The 19,077-nt window shown below is 44.6% G+C and overlaps 2 protein-coding genes and 1 pseudogene across 2 annotated transcripts; 2 read left to right on the top strand and 1 right to left on the bottom strand.

Moving 5' to 3' along the window:
• The first annotated feature begins 3,811 nt into the window (after nt 1-3,811).
• On the top strand, nt 3,812-10,127 carry LOC109761385 (protein NO VEIN-like). The gene is made up of 3 exons (XM_040390144.3): nt 3,812-4,066; nt 5,333-5,543; nt 6,499-10,127. The coding sequence occupies exons 1-3, from the start codon at nt 3,905-3,907 to the stop codon at nt 6,741-6,743; spliced, it is 618 nt and encodes a 205-aa protein (XP_040246078.3). The 5' UTR covers nt 3,812-3,904; the 3' UTR covers nt 6,744-10,127.
• Nucleotides 6,756-12,200, top strand: LOC109761384 (uncharacterized; annotated as a pseudogene).
• A 1,837-nt stretch (nt 12,201-14,037) lies between these two features.
• On the bottom strand, nt 14,038-18,340 carry LOC141023110 (uncharacterized). The gene is made up of 4 exons (XM_073499434.1): nt 18,000-18,340; nt 14,831-17,903; nt 14,290-14,383; nt 14,038-14,108 (listed from the first exon to the last, which is right to left on the bottom strand). The coding sequence occupies exons 1-4, from the start codon at nt 18,338-18,340 to the stop codon at nt 14,038-14,040; spliced, it is 3,579 nt and encodes a 1,192-aa protein (XP_073355535.1).
• Between the last annotated feature and the right edge of the window lie 737 nt (nt 18,341-19,077).

Below are 19,077 nucleotides of genomic sequence, written 5' to 3'. Positions count from 1 at the left end.
CCTCCCAATGGCAAAGGGGCTATGGAAAGCGCGCCTCCCGCTCAAAATCAAGGTGTTTTTCTGGCAGTTGTTCAGGAACAAATTGCCCACCTCTAAAAACGTGGCCAAAAGGCAAGGACCGGCAACCGGCACGTGTGCGATATGTAACGTTGCCGAGGACGTGAACCACGTTTTCTTTCGGTGCCCGCTGGCCCGGTTCGCCTGGAGCCCGGTCCGGACCGCGGCTGGCGTTTCCTGGGACCCAAGGTCATCCAACAATCTTACGTCTATCCTTGACTCCATCCAGGGGAGCAACAAGCGTGTGTTGGGGAGCTGTGTCGGGGCACTGTTCTGGGCACTGTGGTTAACTAGGAACAAAATAGCGATTGAGGGGATCTTCCCGACTCACCCGGCTAACATAATCTACAAATGCAACTTATTCCTGTAGCAGTGGAGTCCATTGGCGAGGCAAGGATGCTGAGAAGATGAAGCAAGCTCAAGACCGTCTGCGCCAGGTGTATGTTTTGGCTAGGGAGTCAGCCGTCACTTCTTCGTCTTGAAGTGGCCCTTTTGTTCGTGTGTGAGCCTGCGTGCTCAGTGGTCTGGCCTACGCGCCATGTAACTCTCGGCTCGCGCTCTTTTGGCCGCTAAACCCTAAACTTTTCGCGTCTGTTTGGCTTGAGCATTTCGGTGTCATGTAAGGTGACTTGGTTGGTACGCTGCCTATGTTGTGGGCTTTATTAATTTAAGGGTTTTTATCAGTTTTGCCATCGGCTGTATAACGCTACTCAGTTTTGCCACTAAACATTTTCACTACTCAAAAATGCCACTGTTCTATTAGATCAAGCTCAAAAAGATCATTTTTCACCGTTACCGTTTGGTCAATACACGTTGACTGAAGTTAGATGACGAAACTACCCCTATCCCATTTGTAAGGGGCGCATGAGAAAAAGAGAACAAAGTTTGGGAGGGTGGGGGTTCGAACCCAAGACCACGGGGTACACAAGGGCATGAGCTAACCAACTGAACCATGGAAACGCTTTGTTTTGTGAGGAGATACAGTCCTTATATACCGACATCTGAACCTAACTAAACAGAACCTTATCTAATCATGGGCAGCCACGATGTCTGAACCTAACTAAACTGAACTTTGTGTTTGTGTCGTTTTCAGGAAAATGGGCAGCCACCATGCTGAAATTTTCAGAGAAATTTACAATACCATGTGATCCTACTGCCATATGTGTTGTTTCTGTCAATTAGTGTGTGACCGTCAAAAAAATTTGGGCGTGAGGGTCTGCATCATTTGTTTATGTCTACTAGTACCAGACATATTCTTCCAGCCGGCCAGCCGCTCATGCAGATGTGTTGTCCATACTAACTTTCAAACCCAAGTCCAATTAGCTAGCAACAAGAAAATATATGAGACGTTGTTGTGTTGGAATATTATTCCATATCAACATATAAGGGATATATCTCCATTTGCATCAGAACATCTCCTTAGCTCAGTTGGTTAGCTCGCTCCTTGCTGGAGTTCGTGGTTTTGGGTTCGAAACTCCTTGACGCCATTTTTATTCTCTTTTCATGCGCCCCTTACAAATGGTCCCACAAGTCAACACAGAGAGAGAGGGGTTCACGAACGGGGATAGGGGTAGTTTTGTCATCTAACTTCAGTCAACGTGTATTGACCAAACATTAACAGTGAAAAATGGTCTTTTGGAGCTTGTGTCTAACGGAACAGTGGCATTTTTGAGTAGTGAAAATGTTTAGTGGCAAAACTGAGTAGCGTTATACAGCCGATGGCAAAACTGATAAAAACCCTTAATTTAAAGCCGGACGCTCCTAGCGTCTTCGTTCTAAAAAAAGAACCGTGTGACAAAAATATTTGTTGTTTCATAAGTACTGTAGTGGTGTATATTGTGAATGCGACATGAGAAAAAAAAATGCTACTGCACGCTGTGGAACCCTTTGCTTAGCATGAGAGGCAATGCCCCTTTTGTGGTAGCGACAGCACTAGTGGAAGACTTCTTTTCCGTCTGCATAGATTCGGTCATCGTACTGCAGATTCCAAAGCCATCGTTGTAGTACTGTGTTCTTTTCCAAGCCACTCGTGCTCCTTTCCAAGCCATTTCTTCTATCGAAAGTTTGGTACCGTCAGAATCATTCACACAAGCATTCTCCTACTTGTCACTAAAACCCAGAAATAGGCTAAAATGAATTAATTTGTTGTACGTACTACCACACTACTAGCGAGTAGACTACCACGAGTGAGCGATGCTCCAACGGCTATCGATCGAAATTTGAACATGTCCACCGTACTCGTACTAGAATGGCATGCATTTTCTCTTAGCCCACCTTTCCATGATTTTTTTCTATGTTCGCGGAAACAGGTTAAATTTTTACTATATTATGGTGAAGTATCAAGACATAGCTTGAAAAACGATCTTATATGTGGGATGGAGGGAGTAATTTGTTAGACATATCAGTTAAACATGAAAATGTGGGGCGGCATAATCAAGATAAAAGATTTCATATATATTTTTCGTTTATAAATGTTTCTTATTATACAAAAAAAGAGTGTGAATTAACTAAAAAAGGGTTCATCTTCCTCTATTGGGTCGAGATTGTATATTTCTACGCAAGAAACCATTATCAGTTCCATCTGGCTAGCTCTAACATGCCCAAATACGAGTGGCGGTTGAACAAGCAAGTTGGGTTGGCTGGTGAGATGAAGACGAAGGTGGTTGTGGCAATAGAATGCGATGGATCTAGCGTCACCATGTCAAGATCCGAGGGACGGGCGGTCACACACGACGATGTGGGTTGGTCGGAGAAAGAGAGGGCCACGAAATAGGGTGGTGGCAAGGATGGGTGAATGGCGGCGCTTGAAAACGGGATGTGGGATAAAGGAGTGTAAGGCGGAGTAGAAGCGAGAGGAGTGGAGGAGTCAGAAAATTAGTGCATGGAGAAGAGATATATATTTGAGAATGTTGTTGAGCCTAGTGGGCCATAATAGCTACGAGGCAATTATAAGATAAGGCCCGTCTCAAACGTTTTTAATTATGGAATGTCTCAGATGTTTGTATATTGGTGGACTTAAAAAAAGACATGTGTCAGATGCTTGGATATTCGTGGCGGTAAAAAAGAGGCATGCTTCGGATGTCTGCTGAAATAACCCGCCTCGGGTAGGACCTATCCGAGACGGTTTTTCCTAGCATGGACCTATCCGAGACATATAGCTCCTTTTGTAGGAGTGCTGAAATGATAATTATTTGTGTTTAAAAACTAAAATTACGAATAAAAAGTAGCTTTATTACACTCAAACAAGACAGTGATCCCAGTGAACCGCAGAATTGAGAGACACAAAAATAATAGAGACCTTAAATGTCTTATATTTGTTTAGTACAGTTGCCTAAAACGTCTTATATTTGTTTAGAGAGTGAGTACTAAATATTGGATCCTTATATATGCAAGGCATGCAACAAACCGATGTGTAGTGATTTGGGTGGCGCCATTCTTTTTACCAAAAACTATTACTTGTAAAAATTATAAGAAAATTAGTATATATAATTCTACATGAATCTTGTCAAATTCCTGCAAATGGCCTTAGAAATTACTAAACCACTTCAACCAGAAAACCATCATCTAACACTCCTCTCAAATGCCAAAAAAGAAAGAAAGAGAAAGGAAAAGAGCATCAAAAAAAGATCCATTGGGAAAATAAAGCGTCCTCTGCGACCGCAAGGGGTACCCAATAGACGCACACCCAACTCCTTAAAGCCGGCGAGGAAGCCCAGGAACAGCCGCCCACTCCTCCACTTCCCACTTCCCACCTCCGAAACCACCCAACCATCTTCCTCCCCTTCGGAGCCCGATCGACGAGCTCCGGTAACGGCGCAAAAGCTGGTCGTCGTCGTCTCCGGCGACGATGGCGGCTGCACGGGCGCACGTGGAGAGGCTCCGGCGGGAGCGGTACTACATCGGGCGCGGCGAGCAGAACCCGCTAGCGGAGGACATGCACCAGGCGGTGAACTACCTGAGCCAGGAGCTCTACTCCAAGGACGTCCACTTCCTCATGGAGCTCGTCCAGGTGACCCTGCTTTCTTGCTTTCTTCTTCCTTCGGCACTCTGTTTTTGTACTACTGTACAAAAAAAATTATGTGGTTATGTACAATGCTACTTACTATACTACTAGTACAAAAAAAAATCAGAGTGTGGATTCTATTATGTGCACTCAGATTAGTGTGGATTTTATTTCTATGCATTCTCAAGAAAGCGTACGGATTTATTTATTTTTTCTGAAAATGCTTTCACAAATTATTTTTATGTGCATTTGGTTCATCTTGTGCCTACAAAAATCTACAGTTCTGATTAATTTCGTTATTATACATACCCCCACCCCCAAACTGAACTTTCTAGCCTTTTTTCATTTATAACTTTATGTTTTATTATTTGCGCAGAAACCCGGTTATTTTTTCCTGCAAAAAAATACGAAGCAACAAATTCTTTTTTTTCAGTTCGAAAAGGGAGCAATATTTTATTAATGGAGGGTAATTTCCTTTACTTTTCTAAGCACTGTTTAGCAAAGTGACTGTTGGTTTTTCTGCTCACCGCAGTTTCCTATGAGCTCATTTGATGTCAAGTAGGGCCTACCCTTCAGTTGCATAGTATAGCTAGGATCAATTGATAAAGATGTTTTCCTTGGGATTAGGCACTGTGGCAGCACAAAAGTCACATTAACTCTGAACATATAAACTCGCATTTTTTGTGTTTACTTTGCATTTTCAGTTTTCACACCACAGTACATTTATTCAACAAGCATTTGGCTTCTTCTTTTTTGGCGGGGGGACTCGTATTTGGATTTATGGTGGCTGGTGGCCATGTTCTCCAAAAAATGGAGGGCTAAATGATCTCTTATTTGTATTTATGAAGTAACTGTTTTAGGAACACTACTACGGTAAAGAAAAGAAAAAATAAAAGACCAAATTCAGATCCAGTGTAACCATTTTCTGCTTTACGGAAAACAGAGATCTCCTTTATTTCTTTTCCACATTAAGAAACTATTGCAGATCCGATGTAACCATTGTAGCTTTAGCCTTGAGAACATTTTCAGTTTGCCTGTTGCCTCCACGCTATTTTGCAACCTGTTTATTTGAAAACTTGATACAATTTTGCCGTCAAGACTGTTGAAATAACTGTGACTCTGACAAACTTGTGTGTTGCTACATGGGCTTGTTTTTCTCAAATCTCATTAACATTTCGGTATATATATATTGCATTTCAGATTAATGCACTTTATTCAGCTGTATTTGCTCAATATCACATTCATGTTAACATTTTATTCCTGAATAACTAGAACGCTGAAGACAATGAGTACCCTGATGGAGTAGCACCGTCATTGGAGTTTCTAGTAACATCAACTGACATCACTGGATCTGGTGCATCGTCAACTTTACTCATTTTCAACAACGAGAAGGGCTTCTCTCCATCCAATATTCAATCTATTTGTGGCGTGGGGAAGTCGACCAAAAAGGGAAACAGGGACAAGGGCTACATTGGAGAGAAAGGTGAATCTATGCAGCTCATGAATCCTTTTGTGTTCACTTGGCCAATTTGAAGCATTTTACCTTTTAATGTTAGAACTTCAATTTTGTTAGCGCGTCACCGGTTGGAACTTTCCCTGTCAAACGTTATGATAGCTGCTATATATCAAATGACATATAAGATGGGCAGAATTCTATTTAGCACTTAATCTAGTGCTTAGTTAGAATGGTGGTGGAGCAAATATTCTCATAATGTATATGTATTTTGCAAAATAAATTGGGTGCAGCATGCACAGTATTGCTTGAGATGATTTGTGGTGCAAGATATCATGCGTTCATTTCCTGACACTCAGAAACAGAGATGTGTGCATGTTTTGAAATATTAGTGTAAGAAAATAGTACCGACCACAAAATATTACCACTGGCCTTTTAGGGCCCATTGTATCTAGAAGTAAGACTCATTATTTATCATATATATAACCACATCAAATCTTCTTGATGTTAAGTTGTCACTTGTGCATTTCACTATTGTCTCGAAAGTGTGTGGATCTATTTCTTTCATAGCCTTGCTAGGCAAACTTTAGTTTTTGGCAGGCTCCTAGAAATCGGCCTTTGCATGGCAAATTCATGCACATGGCACATCAACTTTATTAACAATTTTTCCCCTCCTGTAGTATGTTTCTGATTGAAAAACATTACTCTTCATCAATAGCTTACTGAAGCAGATCCATCAAATACAGACTTGGTATAAATAATATTAAGCATGCATCGCTTCACTTTTGTTTTTAAGGCATGCTGGACAATTGTTTCCATTCATAGAAAAGATAAGATGTGCAAAAGATACATAGGCCCATATGGATATAACAATTTTAGCCATTTCATTTGAAGAGTTAGTCTGTGGTTATGTACATGCTTAACGTATATGTTCCCCTTATATTGAAACTCAAAATTTGTAATATCAATGTCTCTTTTTATATAGGTATTGGATTCAAAAGTGTGTTCCTGATATCAAGCCAGCCCCATATATTCAGTAATGGGTATCAAATCAAGTTTAATGAGAAGCCGTGTCCAGAATGCAATATTGGATACATTGTCCCAGAGTGGGTTCAATCCAGGCCTAGCCTTTCAGATATCAAACAGATATATGGGTCTACCAGAGACCTTCCAACAACCTGTATCGTCCTGCCTTTGAAGTATGAGAAGGTCACTGCAGTGAAGCAGTAGCTTTCGAGCTTGCATCTAGAAATGCTACTGTTTCTGTCAAAGATCAGGCGGCTTTCTGTCCGTGAAGATAACGGCAACGCTAGAGGCAGCACTGTTAGTGAGATTGCAATATCGAGTGAGAAGAACTTTGAAGTGAGGAAGAACATGCACGCGGAGTCTTACACGGTCTTTTTATCTGCTCAAGAGAATGAGAGTGAAGCAGAGTGCGGGTACCATATGTGGAGGCAGAGGTTCCCTGTCAAGGCAGAGAACAGGGTGGACAAGCGTACTGAAATCGATGAGTGGGTCATCACCCTAGCCTTCCCTCTTAAGGAGCGACTATCCCGTGGGAAGCATCTATCCCCTGGCGTATATGCTTTCCTTCCCACGGAGATGGTGACCAACTTCCTCTTCATCATTCAGGCTGACTTCCTCCTTGCATCTTCAAGAGAGGCGATACTGTTCGATAGTCCATGGAACAAGGGAATTCTGGAGTGTATCCCAAGTGCATTCATGAATGCCTTTGTAGCACTTGTCAAGTCCAGAACAGATGCACCAGCAATGACTATTCCATCGATGTTCCATTACCTGCCAGTCAGTCCTTCGCTGATCCCTTTACTTGAGCCTGTTAGGTCTGGCATCAAAGACAAGGTTCTCATCGAGGATATAGTTCCATGTGAGTCTCACACTCCACAGAAGATGGTTTGCAAGCCTTGTGAGGTTGCGCGGCTCAAACCAGCATTTTGGGATATCCTTGTCAAGGCGAGAGAGTCTGGAGTGGACCTTAAGAACCTGTCAACCCATGGAACCTACATTCTCAGCTCTCATTTCGACAAGAGTGCATACAACAGTGTTCTTACATTTCTGGATGTCAAAAGCGTGAGCCATGAATGGTATGCAAAATGCATCGAGGGGTCTAACCTTGTCAGCAATGTAGATGAACAGCTTTATCTTGAACTTCTATCTTTTGTCGCAGACGGTTGGCAAAACTTTTCCAGTACAAAGATGATGCAAATTCCTCTGCTGAAGTATGTTGACAGGAACAAAAATGTATCTGTCTAGAGCTAGTCAGTGGAGTGATAGACTGTGCATTGCATCTGATGGGAAGTGGATGTCATGGCTTATCAGCTGGAACCAGGAGTTTCCATCTTCTAACCGCCTTTTTGTGCCTCACAGTACACAAACAGCTCTGCAAGGTTTCGCGCAGAAGGAAAAAGTGACATACTGGCTTCAGAGCCATGCAAAAGTGGAGATTGTATCTGTATACAGTTACGGAAATATTGTGGTCGTCCTTGAACTGTGATCGAAGGCCTGCCATCGCCTTTTCTCACTTTCTGTATCATTCATCCAATAAGAATTACATGGAGAGCTATCAGTTAGCAGACCTGTGTCGTACCATGCCGGTAATTGACAACTATGGCAATGTTGTCACGAAAAGGCAAAGCATTCTAGTTCCTGCAAATGGTAGCAAATGGGTTGGACTGATGGGCACAAACTCATGGAGGAAAGAGAAATACATTAAACTGTCAGCAGATTACAAGTCAGCAGGTCATTTCGCCGGGAACTACACACCTGCAGATCAGATCTTGGATTTTCTCAAGACAAAGATGCAGGCCTCGGATGTGCCATTCATACACCCTCCAAATGCAAGTTTCCCGACAGCCTCATCACCTCTGACTGTGGACAATGCAATCTTGCTACTGCAATGGATAAGAAATTTAAAGTCAAAAGGTGTACAACTACCAGCTAGTTTCTTGGCTTGTGTGAAAGAAGGAAGTTGGCTGAAGACATTAGTCGGATACAAGCCCCCGGCTGAATCATTTATGTCTAGTTCTGAGTGGGGTAATCTCTTGCAAAATGGATCTTCCCGTGTTGATATAGCAATGATCGATCAATAGTTCTATCAATACAAAATGAATGCATATAGGGAGGAACTCAAGGTGATCGGGGTAAGATTTGAATTTGGGGAGGCATCAGCTTACATCGGCAGACGGCTCATGTCTTTGGCTGCAAGCAATATGCTGACCAGACAACATGTATATGAGTTGCTTCGGCTGATTCGGTTTCTTCAACAGAAGGTTCTGTCACCAAGTGAACTAGTCAACAGCGTGAAAGATGGACGATGGATGAAGAGTATTCTGGGCTACATGTCTCCTTCTTGCTGTATCATATATGATTCAGACTGGACAGTTGCATCTTGTATCAGTACCCAGCCATTCCTTGATGTTGGATTCTATGGCGAGTCCATCCTTGACTACAAACAAGAGCTGAAGTTGCTTGGTGTTCAAGTTGGGTTTGAAAACAGTGAAAAGACTTACAAGCTTATAATTGATAATTTCAAGTTCAGTTCTTCATCTATCACTTCTGATGCTACTGCACTAATCCTCAAGTGTATCCGGTATGCTAGCCCATGTGATGATTTCTTGAGGAAGCTCAGAGATTTGAAATGGTTGAAGACCAATGTGGGATTCCGTGCTCCTAGTGAATCTTTTATTCTAGATCCAGAATGGGAGTGCCTGGTAAAGGTGTTCAACGGAGTTCCTGTAGTTGATTCTGGATTTTATGGTAGTAAGATCAGCCCGTACAAAGAAGAGTTGAAGAAGACAGGGTTGATTGCAGGATTTGACCAGGCATCGAAGGCTATAGCAAATATTTTCAAGCAGATGGTCCTGAAGTCATCGCTTACAAAGGCAAGTGTCCTGGCTCTTCTAGCTTGTTATCGGAAGCTAAGAACACACCACCCAATTCCTGTTGATCTTTTCAACTGCATGCGGAGTGAGAAATGGCTGTGCACATCACTGGGATTCAGGTTACCGTCGGAGGCAATCTTATTTGATGAAGGTTGGCAGTCTCTGTCGCCAATAGCAAGCTTACCCTTCATCAATGATGCTGACTCTAATGGTGGTTCAGGCAAAGAGATGCCTGGTTACAAAGCTGAGCTGAAAGATTTAGGTGTCACAACAGAAGTGAAAGCTCATGGTGCTAGGCCTACCGTCACTGGTCTCAATATTTGTGATAACCCTGTAGACATTCCTGCAGCTAGGTTTGTCATCAATGGTCTCAACATTCCTGCAGACCCTGCAGCCATATCTGCCGCTACCGTGCTGTCATTGCTTGGGTGTGTCAAGAGCTGGCTGGCCTGTGCAGCAACATTTCCCAAGGAATTTATGGAGGAAATCACTAGCTGCAAGTGGTTGAAGAGAACATTTGGATACCAATCTCCTGATGGATGCATACTCTTTGATCCAAAGCAGTCTTCCATGTGCGTAATAGATGGCCCTTTCATCGATGAATCTTTCTATGGTTCAGACATCGCCTCATTCAAGGGTGCACTTGCGGCAATCAAAACTGCTACCATTTCCAGGATCTACTTGTACCTCAAGGAGTGCAGCTGGGGGCCTAAGAAGAACAAAGAGGGTAGTGAATGGATCCGGATACCAAATGAAAAAGGAGGTGGAGAATGGGTGAGCCCGCTGAGCTGTGTTCTTCATGATCAGAACAACCTCTTCAGCCAGCAACTGCATGTCCTAGACAGATACTATGATGACAGGAAGCTGCTGGACTTCTTCTCATCAGTTTTCGGCGTGAGGCATGACCCTGGTGCCGAAGACCATTGCAAGCTCTGGAGCGCATGGGAGAGCTCCGGCGGTGAGATATCTGTAACCAATTGCTCTGCTTTCTGGCAGTTCATTGCAAGGAACTGGAGCAAGAGCATGGAGAAGCTTATCTCTAGTTGTGTCAAGGTCCCGGTTTGTACTGATGGGAAGATCATTTTATCGCGGAAGGAGGATGTGTTTATTCCTGACGATCTGCTGCTTAAGGGTCTGTTTGACAAGCTTCCTTGACAATCCATTTTTATCTGGAACCCTCCTTCCGTCTCTCGAGCAAGGCTCAACAACGTGTATGGCAGCATCGGTGTTCAGGCAGTATCCAAAGCCGCCGAGAAGAGCGATTCTTTTGTCGTCTTAGGCCAGGATGGCAGTTGCAAAACGGCTGCTGGCCAGCGTGAGGTGATCAGTGTTGGTCTGCTCCAGATAGTCCTTGCTTTCCTTGCTGATCCAGCTCTTGACATTGCTTCCAAAGAACGGCACACTATGGTCTCTTGCCTGCTGAATGTGAGCGTCCTGGAGACCAAGGAGCCGATCACGGTGGGGTACCGCGTGAAGCTGTCTTCCGGAGAGGCTGTGGACGTGGAGGCCAGCCGGATGATCAGGTGGGAGAGGGAGAACTCGAAGCTGTACGTGCAGCGAGGCGATGGTGCTGGTGCTGCAGCTGGTTACAAAGAGAAGATTGAGTTTGCGATGAACTTTGCTGACGAGATAGCCCGAGGGCTGCTGTTTGAGACGCCAGACCGCATCCCTTCGCTTGCTGAACTCGTGAAGGTCGGCAGCCTGGTGGACTTCCAGGACGATGCTGTGAAGTACCTGCTGAAGTCGAAGAATCTGCAGCTGTTCCCTGAAGACGAGGCGTTCCTGAACGCTGCATCACTAGGTCTGTCCCTCCCTCACAAACTCGGAGAGTTCATCTCACTACAGCACGTCTGAATTTTCCCCCTGCTGATGCTAACTAAGCACAACTCTGAACTCCTGTATGTGTGCAGGTGGCAGCAAGAAGCATTAGCGGTCTTCTTCGGCTTTCGCTCTTCCATGTTCCTCTGCGTGAGTCGCGGGTTAAACGGGAAGGGCATTGTTTTTCGCTTCTTTTGCACAATGTAGGTTCCTCCGGTGTTGCATCCTTTGTGCGATAGAGCCTGGCATTTGTGATCTTTTTTCTCTTGTTAATTGGTATAGTAGGTTGTTGATGGCCACAATGGCAGGGAGCTTGGTTGTGTTCCGCGTATCCGGAGCATTTTCATGAACGCAACTAAGTGCTTCATTACTACCGTCTCGGAGTCAAGAGATAATTTGTTGCTTTCAGTTCAGCACTAAACAAGCCGATGTTTTGCTTGTTTGTACTATGTGTGGGGCTCTCTGCCTTGTTGGCCAGAATCTGTCAAGTGTCTTGAGACTTATGAGGATGTTAGAACTGGTACTGGACTACTGGTTAGTTATGATGTCTCTGGTTAATTTCCCTTCCATTTAGTATTTGGTATCTGAGATGAATGATGCATGCATGCACAGTTGTTTGTTTAGTTTAAGCGAATTCATGACCACCTTTTCAAATCCTGCGTACTTGGTACCAGGCTGCTGATGACTGTTGCTTGGAATGTGGGTAAAACGACTAGGTCCATTCAGTCGGTGCACTTTGGTTTACTGAATTATTGCGTTAGTTTTCATTGAATAGTTCAATCGAGGAGCCAGGTGTTTGTTTTGTAGTTGCAGAAATGAGACGATTGATTGATCATGTTCAAACTGATCCTCTTGCTCACTTTGTTCTTTGGCCATGTGCGCAGCCATTTGCTGGTGGGCAATGCCTCTTATCTTTAAAATACAGGACCATGTGAGTTTTCGCCAAAAACTGAACAAGCTGTCAGGAACAAATAACAAACGGACCTTGATCATAATCCGTGTCTGCTGGGAAAACTTGGGGTCAAGTTTGTTTGAGTTTGCTGATGCAGTGTCAGCTGTGCTCTGACAGCAGACAAGGTGTTTTCTCTTCTATCTTTTTTGAGAAAACGAGAAAGCCTTGTGATCTCAATACATCGATAGAAGAGGAAACAAACAGCTTTGTTCAACACCAACAAGGATGACCCGGGTTTACAACACCAACACATGGAGAAAAAAAATCTCAAAAGGGGATTTAATCTACTTCTTCTCTTACATATAAACTTTTCTCCCATCAGGGAGGAAAGTGTGGCGCCAGGCAAAATATTGCCAGTATTTTAGTTGGTGTTATCAGGCACCACCTTGACACAGACTCTTCCTCCTTGGACCCGAGAAGGTCTCTCTACAAGTTCCCCAAGTCCACCTCAACCATTGTTAAGGATCACCACGCCAAATAGATATTGACTCATTTTCATACAATCCAAGCATAATCTGTCTGTGCGAGTGGCTCTCCTTTGTTCTTAGAGCACTGTTTGGTATGAGGTACCAAGTACTCCCTCTGTAAACTTTTATAAGAGAGATTGAGCACAAGTCTAATACTCCTTCCTAAAAAGCTTGTCGTTCAAACAGATGTATCTAGCACTAACCATTTGAGCGACGGGCTTACAACTAAAGAAAGAAATCTAGTTGACATAGTATTAAGAAGCACCCAATGGGGTCTCTGCCACTGCTCTCGCCAACAACAATGCATGATGCTCATTTTCATAAAAATTACTCAAGCAGAAAGGACAAGATACCATGTCAGCAACATCACAAATTATCTTACAATGCGATCACAAATCATCCAGATATAATAATACTCAAGTCATAGGTGACAGATCATAGTCATGTATTTTAAGAGTCACAGATAATAGTGCAGGAATAGAACTGATATACATCATCTTGCTTCCCCGTCAAACAAGATACCCTTCATCTTTCACTTCATTGGCTTGTATTCAGGATGAGTAGCTAAGTCAGGAAGAGTGAACACACCAATACCAAGAACAATTGAAGCCGAACCCAACATGGTCACCTTCTTGGCTGTAGTTATCCAGCGCCTGCAGGTACGTAGGTGGGATGAGACAGTAAGAACTATGCTACATATATCATGTAGCAGAGGAAAAAACAGAGCAAATATCTATGTCTACATATGCTAGATACTGTACCATCAAGGGTAACTTGTGTAGCAGAGGAAAAACAGAGCAAATATCTATGTCTACATATGCTAGATATTGTACCATTAAGGGTAACTCACGTAGCAGAGGAAAAACAGGGCAAATATCTATGTACATATGGTCGATATTGTACCATCAAGGGTCAACTCCTGTAGCAGAGGAAAATCAGAGAAAATAGCTGTCTACATATGGAAACATATGGTCAATATTGTACCATCGAGGGTCAAGTCCTGTAGCAGAGGGAAAACAGAGGAAATATGGTTGATAGATATTGTACCATTGAGGGTCATTTGGTCTTGGCTTGATTTGTGTGCAGAGAATCCTGAGCATATGTCTGTCTTCCTGGGAAGCCGTGGAAAATAGACCAACCTTCTTGGACTGAGCACGGGCGATGAGATCATACAGCTCCTCCTTCTTCTGCTGGATTTGCGCTGCACGGTCCTCCAACGAAGGGGTGGATCTAGATTGCTGAAAACAACGAAGCAGCATTGAGAATTGATGACCAAGTAATCTTAGACAAGAGATGTCTGAGTGCAGCGTATATTAATCTAATCTTAAGCAAAAGGTAATTCGGGTTTACTGTGTTCATTTCATATAAATTCTGCTAGGCAGTCTCTTTTAATGGAAATGAAATAACGATGCCAAATTTACCAGCACGTCAAGCAGCACAGCAAAACAGCAATCTAAATCTAGATGGAAATGAAAAAGATGCATGTTTTAAGGATAGCGATTCATCCCTATGATGATGTAATATACTAGAATGCTACGCCGAGTAGAAAGGAGGGCCTCCACCGATCGGAGCTAGAATCAGACGTGAGGCCACAGGTCTAGGAAAACGGCGAGCCGGAGATGGAACGGAGGTCAAGATACCTGCTGGGTGTGGACGAGCCGGCGAAGCCCTTGCCCCGCCGGACGCAGGATCCTCGTCGCCGCCGTGCAGAGGGAAGCCGCCATCGTCGCAGGCCTGCAAACAAGCAGGAATCGATCACCGAAGACTCAAGAAATCAGGCCGGGTTGGAACCTAACTTGCGGGTCGGAACTACTGATTAGGGTTAGGGGTCGGAACCTGCCTTGCAGATCGGATCTACTGGTTGTTAGGGTTAGGGTTCCTCGCTGTTCGCCTTCCGCCGCCGAGGAGGAGGAGAAGGACACGCTTTGATGGATCGGGCAGTTCTCTCGGTATATCTACCGGGTAAATGGGTTTTTTTAGCATCTGTAACCTTTATTAAATCTGGATGTTCATAGGTATAGAGATGATGTTGGGTGTATTAGCAAGCCACAGGTGGCGCCCGGGAGACAAAGAAACCGCATCTTTTGCAAGAGCATGCGCTTCGAAATTATGCTTCATATTCTCATGAATAAAACGGATATTAGGAAAAAATCTAGCCCTATGATTTATCTCACTCAAAACCGAGGCAAACTGGCAAGGAATATCCGAGCCTATCATGGAAATAACAGCAGCACAGTCCGAAGCCACGCATATAGAGTCGAGATTGAGATCCATCGCCAAAGCAAGGGCTTCATTGCATGATTGTGCTTCCAACGAGGGTGGATCCATGAGACCCTCAAAAACTCTGGCTGAAGCTCCAAGAAAAGCTCCTGCTCTGTCACGGCAGACCACAGCTGTTGCGCCCCTTCTACCAGATCTGGACACGCCTCCATCAACGTTTAGCTTCGCTTCTTCATCGGTCGGAGGAAGCCAACCAGATGATGTCGCTCTAGTCCTCGAGTTTCCTGCTGATACATGCAGGTCCTTTGGCTTTGCATGCAAGTCCCTCAAGCGTGACTTGTGCACAGCCATACAATCAAGATCCACCAGAAATTTCTTGATGAAAACCGAAGTGCTCAGGGGGCTTTGGTACTGCTCATCATGGATAGCACGACGTCGCGCCCACCATATGGCCCACATTGTGATCAAAATATGAACAACTTCCAGCTCTTTTAGAGTATCCAGTAACCAGAACATCCACAGTCGAGCATCCTCTGTTCGGTTTGAGATCGTTACTTCTGTCAGTTCCTCATCAGCCAGAGCCCATACACAATGTGACATATGGCAATCAAACAAAGAATGTCTCCACGTATCCACTGCCGCTTGGCAGAGCGGGCAAGCCGGCGAGTCTGTCATCTTCCTGTGCTTCCTTACCTCGCCGGTGGGGATCGATGTCTTGGCTAGCCGCCAAGCAAAAATTTTGATTTTGGATGGGATGCTCAAATTCCAGAGTTTGCCCCAAGACTTCTTATCTGCATCCGAATCTGAATGCCCTGGAACATGCTCCAACCAGTCCGTTCTCTGTTGCTTTGTAGTCGCCAGTAAACGGTATGCAGACCGTACTGAAAAAGTGCCTCTTCTGTCATAGTGCCAGGCCCAAAAATCAGATTGAACTCGTGTACTCAAAGGGATATTCAGTATCGCTTCCTTGTCCATTGTATAAAAGTGCTCATCGAGAACATCAATATTCCAGCCCGCAGTAGTGTGGTCAAGCAACTCTGACACAAGTTGCGGCGGGTTTGGGGTCTTTGGGCACACCAGCCGTAGCTTATGGTCTCGCGGTATCCAGTTGTCATGCCAAATGCTCGTCTCGCTTCCCGTCCCAATCCTTTTGATGATTCCCAATTTCAGGGTGTCACACCCCTCATGTATGGAGCGCCAGACTTGAGACGGATTGCTTCCCAGCTCAGCTTCCAGAACGGTGCAAGTAGGATAATAAACAGCCTTTAATATGCGTGCACTTAACGAATCAGGTTCTTGCAAGAGGCGCCAGGCTTGACGGGCAAGTAAGGCTAAGTTAAAAAGCTCGATGTCACGAAAGCCCATACCTCCCATAAATTTCGGTTGCGTCATGACTTCCCACGAGACCCATCCAGTTTTCCTTTCTCCCTTCTTAGATCCCCACCAAAACTTCCGAAGCAAGTCGTTAATATGAAGGCATAGGCCCCTCGGTAGCTTGAAACACGCCATTGAATATGTAGGTATCGCTTGCGCCACAGATTTTATAAGAACTTCTTTTCCACCCACCGAAAGGGCCTTTTCCATCCACCCTTGGACATGTTTCCAAATCCTGTCCTTTAGGTACTTGAAGGATCCCTCTTTTGCTCTTCCGACATCCGAAGGGAGCCCCAAGTACTTCTCTGATAATTGTTCATTATTAACATCCAAGACTCGCATAACTTCTTTCCTCAAGTCCTCATAACACCCCTTGCTGAAAAAGATTGATGACTTGTCTTTATTAATACGTTGTCCCGACGCATCACAATATCTATGAAGCAAAACATTGACCCTTGTTGCCATCTCCGGTGTAGCGTCAAAAAAGAGCAAACTGTCATCAGCAAAAAGGAGATGATTAACAATTGGAGCATCTGGAGCTACCTGAATGCCATGGATACTCTCCCCTGGGATCAAAGATTTCAACAAAGATGAGAGGCCTTCTGCCGCCAACAGAAAGAGATAGGGCGAATAGGGGTCACCCTGTCGTAAGCCTCGGGTTGGCTTGAATTCCTCTAACTTGCCTCCATTAAACATGACTGAAAAAGAAATAGAAGTAACACACCTCATGATAGTTTCGGTGAACCGAGGACTGAAACCTAGTTTCAACATTATTGCCTTCAAATATGGCCACTCGAGTCTGTCACAGGCCTTCATCATATTGAGTTTTAGAGCACAAAATCTGTTTCCCTTCAACTTCCTTGTTTTCATATAGTGTAGGCACTCATAAGCAGAGATGAAATTGTCGGTGATTAGACGACCAGGTACAAATGCAGATTGTTCCTCTGAAATGATCTCGGGGAGAATGAGTTTGAGCCGGTTAGCCAATACCTTTGAAGCAATCTTGAAGATCACATTGCATAGGCTTATCGGTCGGAACTGTGCTAAATTTTTTGGACTAGCAATCTTGGGAATGAGAACGATGAAAGTTTTGTTTATCTCCTCCGGTGAATCATCACCACTCAGAACACACAGCACCATATCGGTTACCTCGTCACCACATAACTCCCAGTGACGCTGAAAAAAGTGAGCGGGAAAGCCATCGGGCCCCGGGGCCTTTGTCGGGAACATTTGGAAGAGTGCAGACTTCACCTCTTCCTTGGTATAAGGGGCGTTCAACATACTATTCATTTGGCCATTCACTTTAACCGGTATGTGAGAGAGAACTTCTTCCATTCCAATGGTATTTTCCGAAGCATATAAGTTCTCGTAGAAACTAGTTGCCATCGCTGCCATCTCCTCCGGATCAGACGTCATAGAGCCATCAGCTCTCTGGAGCTCCAAAATGTGATTCTTGGCTTTCCTTGCACTAGCTTTTTTGTGAAAAAATTTTGTATTACTGTCCCCTTCAGCGAGCCATTGTATACGGGCCCTTTGACGCCACATGATCTCTTCCCGACAGCACAACTCAACCATCCGAGCTTCAACTTCCTCCTCTTCCGTGCTTGGTCCGACTCGCATAGGTGCCGCTCGCAATTCCTCAAGCCTCTTGCGGAGTTGTCTGAGTTCAGATCAAACTGAACCAAAAGTGAATCGCCCCCACTTCTGTAGGTCTGTCGCCAAACTAGCTAGCTTTTCTGAAAATTTAGAAACTGACTGAGCCCTGTCTTTGGCTTTCCATACATTCTCCAGAACAGCCCCAAACCGACCATCTCGTTCCCACATGCATTCATACCGGAAGGGCCGCTGGGCTGCCCGAACACTCTCACTGACTAAGTCAGTCGCCAATAGAATTGGGGAGTGGTCCGACTTGACCGCCGTGAGATGCTCTACACTGGAAAACGGAAGGGTGGACCAAGAAGCTGACGCAAGTGCCCTGTCGAGGCGAACTCGACAGTAATGACCACCAGAAACCTTCTTCTCCCATGTCCAGTCCAGCCCCCTATAGCCCAAGTCCGCTAGGGCACATAAATCAGTTGCCTCACGGAAAGCCTCCATCTGCGCACTATCTCTCTCATTTACTCCCATCTGCTCTTCTTTCCTGAGAATTTCATTAAAGTCCCCAATACACAGCCACGACAGAGTGCTTTTGCCTCTCAAACGCTTCATCATATCCCACGTTTTATAGCGGAGGCTTCTATTTGCTTCACCATAGAAACACGAGTGCCGCCATTGTTCCTTCAATGGTTCCTTAACCCATGCATCCACATGATACCGAGAAAAGGTTTTTATTGAAACATCCAGAGAATTTTTCCAAAAGATACATATGCCGCCACTGCGGCCAGAACTACCAACTCCAAAACTGAAATCAAAACCTAACGAAAAACGTAGACCTTCAACATGATTCTTTGGCAGTTGAGTTTCAACTAAACAAAGAATCAACGGCGAACTCCTCTCGACGAGATCACGGAGTTCTCTGACCGTCGCAGGGTCGCCAATCCTGCGACAGTTCCAGCATAATGTTTTCATTGGGCCTGGCGGCGCCCCGGCTCGGAGCCCGCCAATAACGCCATCTTATTATCCTTCATCGGTGAGGAGCCTTTCTTAGCTTTCTTCGATTCCCTTGGAGACACATACACCGGTGGAGGCGGTGGTATATCAGAATCACTGGCAGGTATAGCACTTGCAGCTCCCTTCTGTGCCAGCACTAGCGCTTGGTTTTGATCAGTGATGATTGAGTTTGTCCCCGTGTTACTTCTCTCTTCAGGAATGTTGCTACTAGCAGTAAGGACATC

Source organism: Aegilops tauschii, chromosome 5 (genome assembly GCF_002575655.3).
Source record: "Aegilops tauschii subsp. strangulata cultivar AL8/78 chromosome 5, Aet v6.0, whole genome shotgun sequence".
Lineage (NCBI taxonomy): Eukaryota > Viridiplantae > Streptophyta > Magnoliopsida > Poales > Poaceae > Aegilops > Aegilops tauschii.
This window is presented reverse-complemented; position numbering and strand designations above follow the sequence as displayed.

What these genes read in the sequence shown, in the direction of transcription:
- LOC109761385 (XM_040390144.3), top strand. Translation starts at nt 3,905, where the DNA reads ATGGCGGCTGCACGGGCGCACGTGGAGAGGCTCCGGCGGGAGCGGTAC. An exon ending in TCCTCATGGAGCTCGTCCAG is followed by an intron (nt 4,067 to 5,332) that starts GTGACCCTGCTT and finishes CTGAATAACTAG; the next exon opens with AACGCTGAAGACAATGAGTA. An exon ending in GGGCTACATTGGAGAGAAAG is followed by an intron (nt 5,544 to 6,498) that starts GTGAATCTATGC and finishes CTTTTTATATAG; the next exon opens with GTATTGGATTCAAAAGTGTG.
- LOC141023110 (XM_073499434.1), bottom strand. Translation starts at nt 18,340, where the DNA reads ATGGAGGCTTTCCGTGAGGCAACTGATTTATGTGCCCTAGCGGACTTG. An exon ending in AAAGCCAAAGACAGGGCTCA is followed by an intron (nt 17,904 to 17,999) that starts GTCAGTTTCTAA and finishes ATCTGAACTCAG; the next exon opens with ACAACTCCGCAAGAGGCTTG. An exon ending in TTCCTTGCCAGTTTGCCTCG is followed by an intron (nt 14,384 to 14,830) that starts GTTTTGAGTGAG and finishes GCTTGTTTGCAG; the next exon opens with GCCTGCGACGATGGCGGCTT.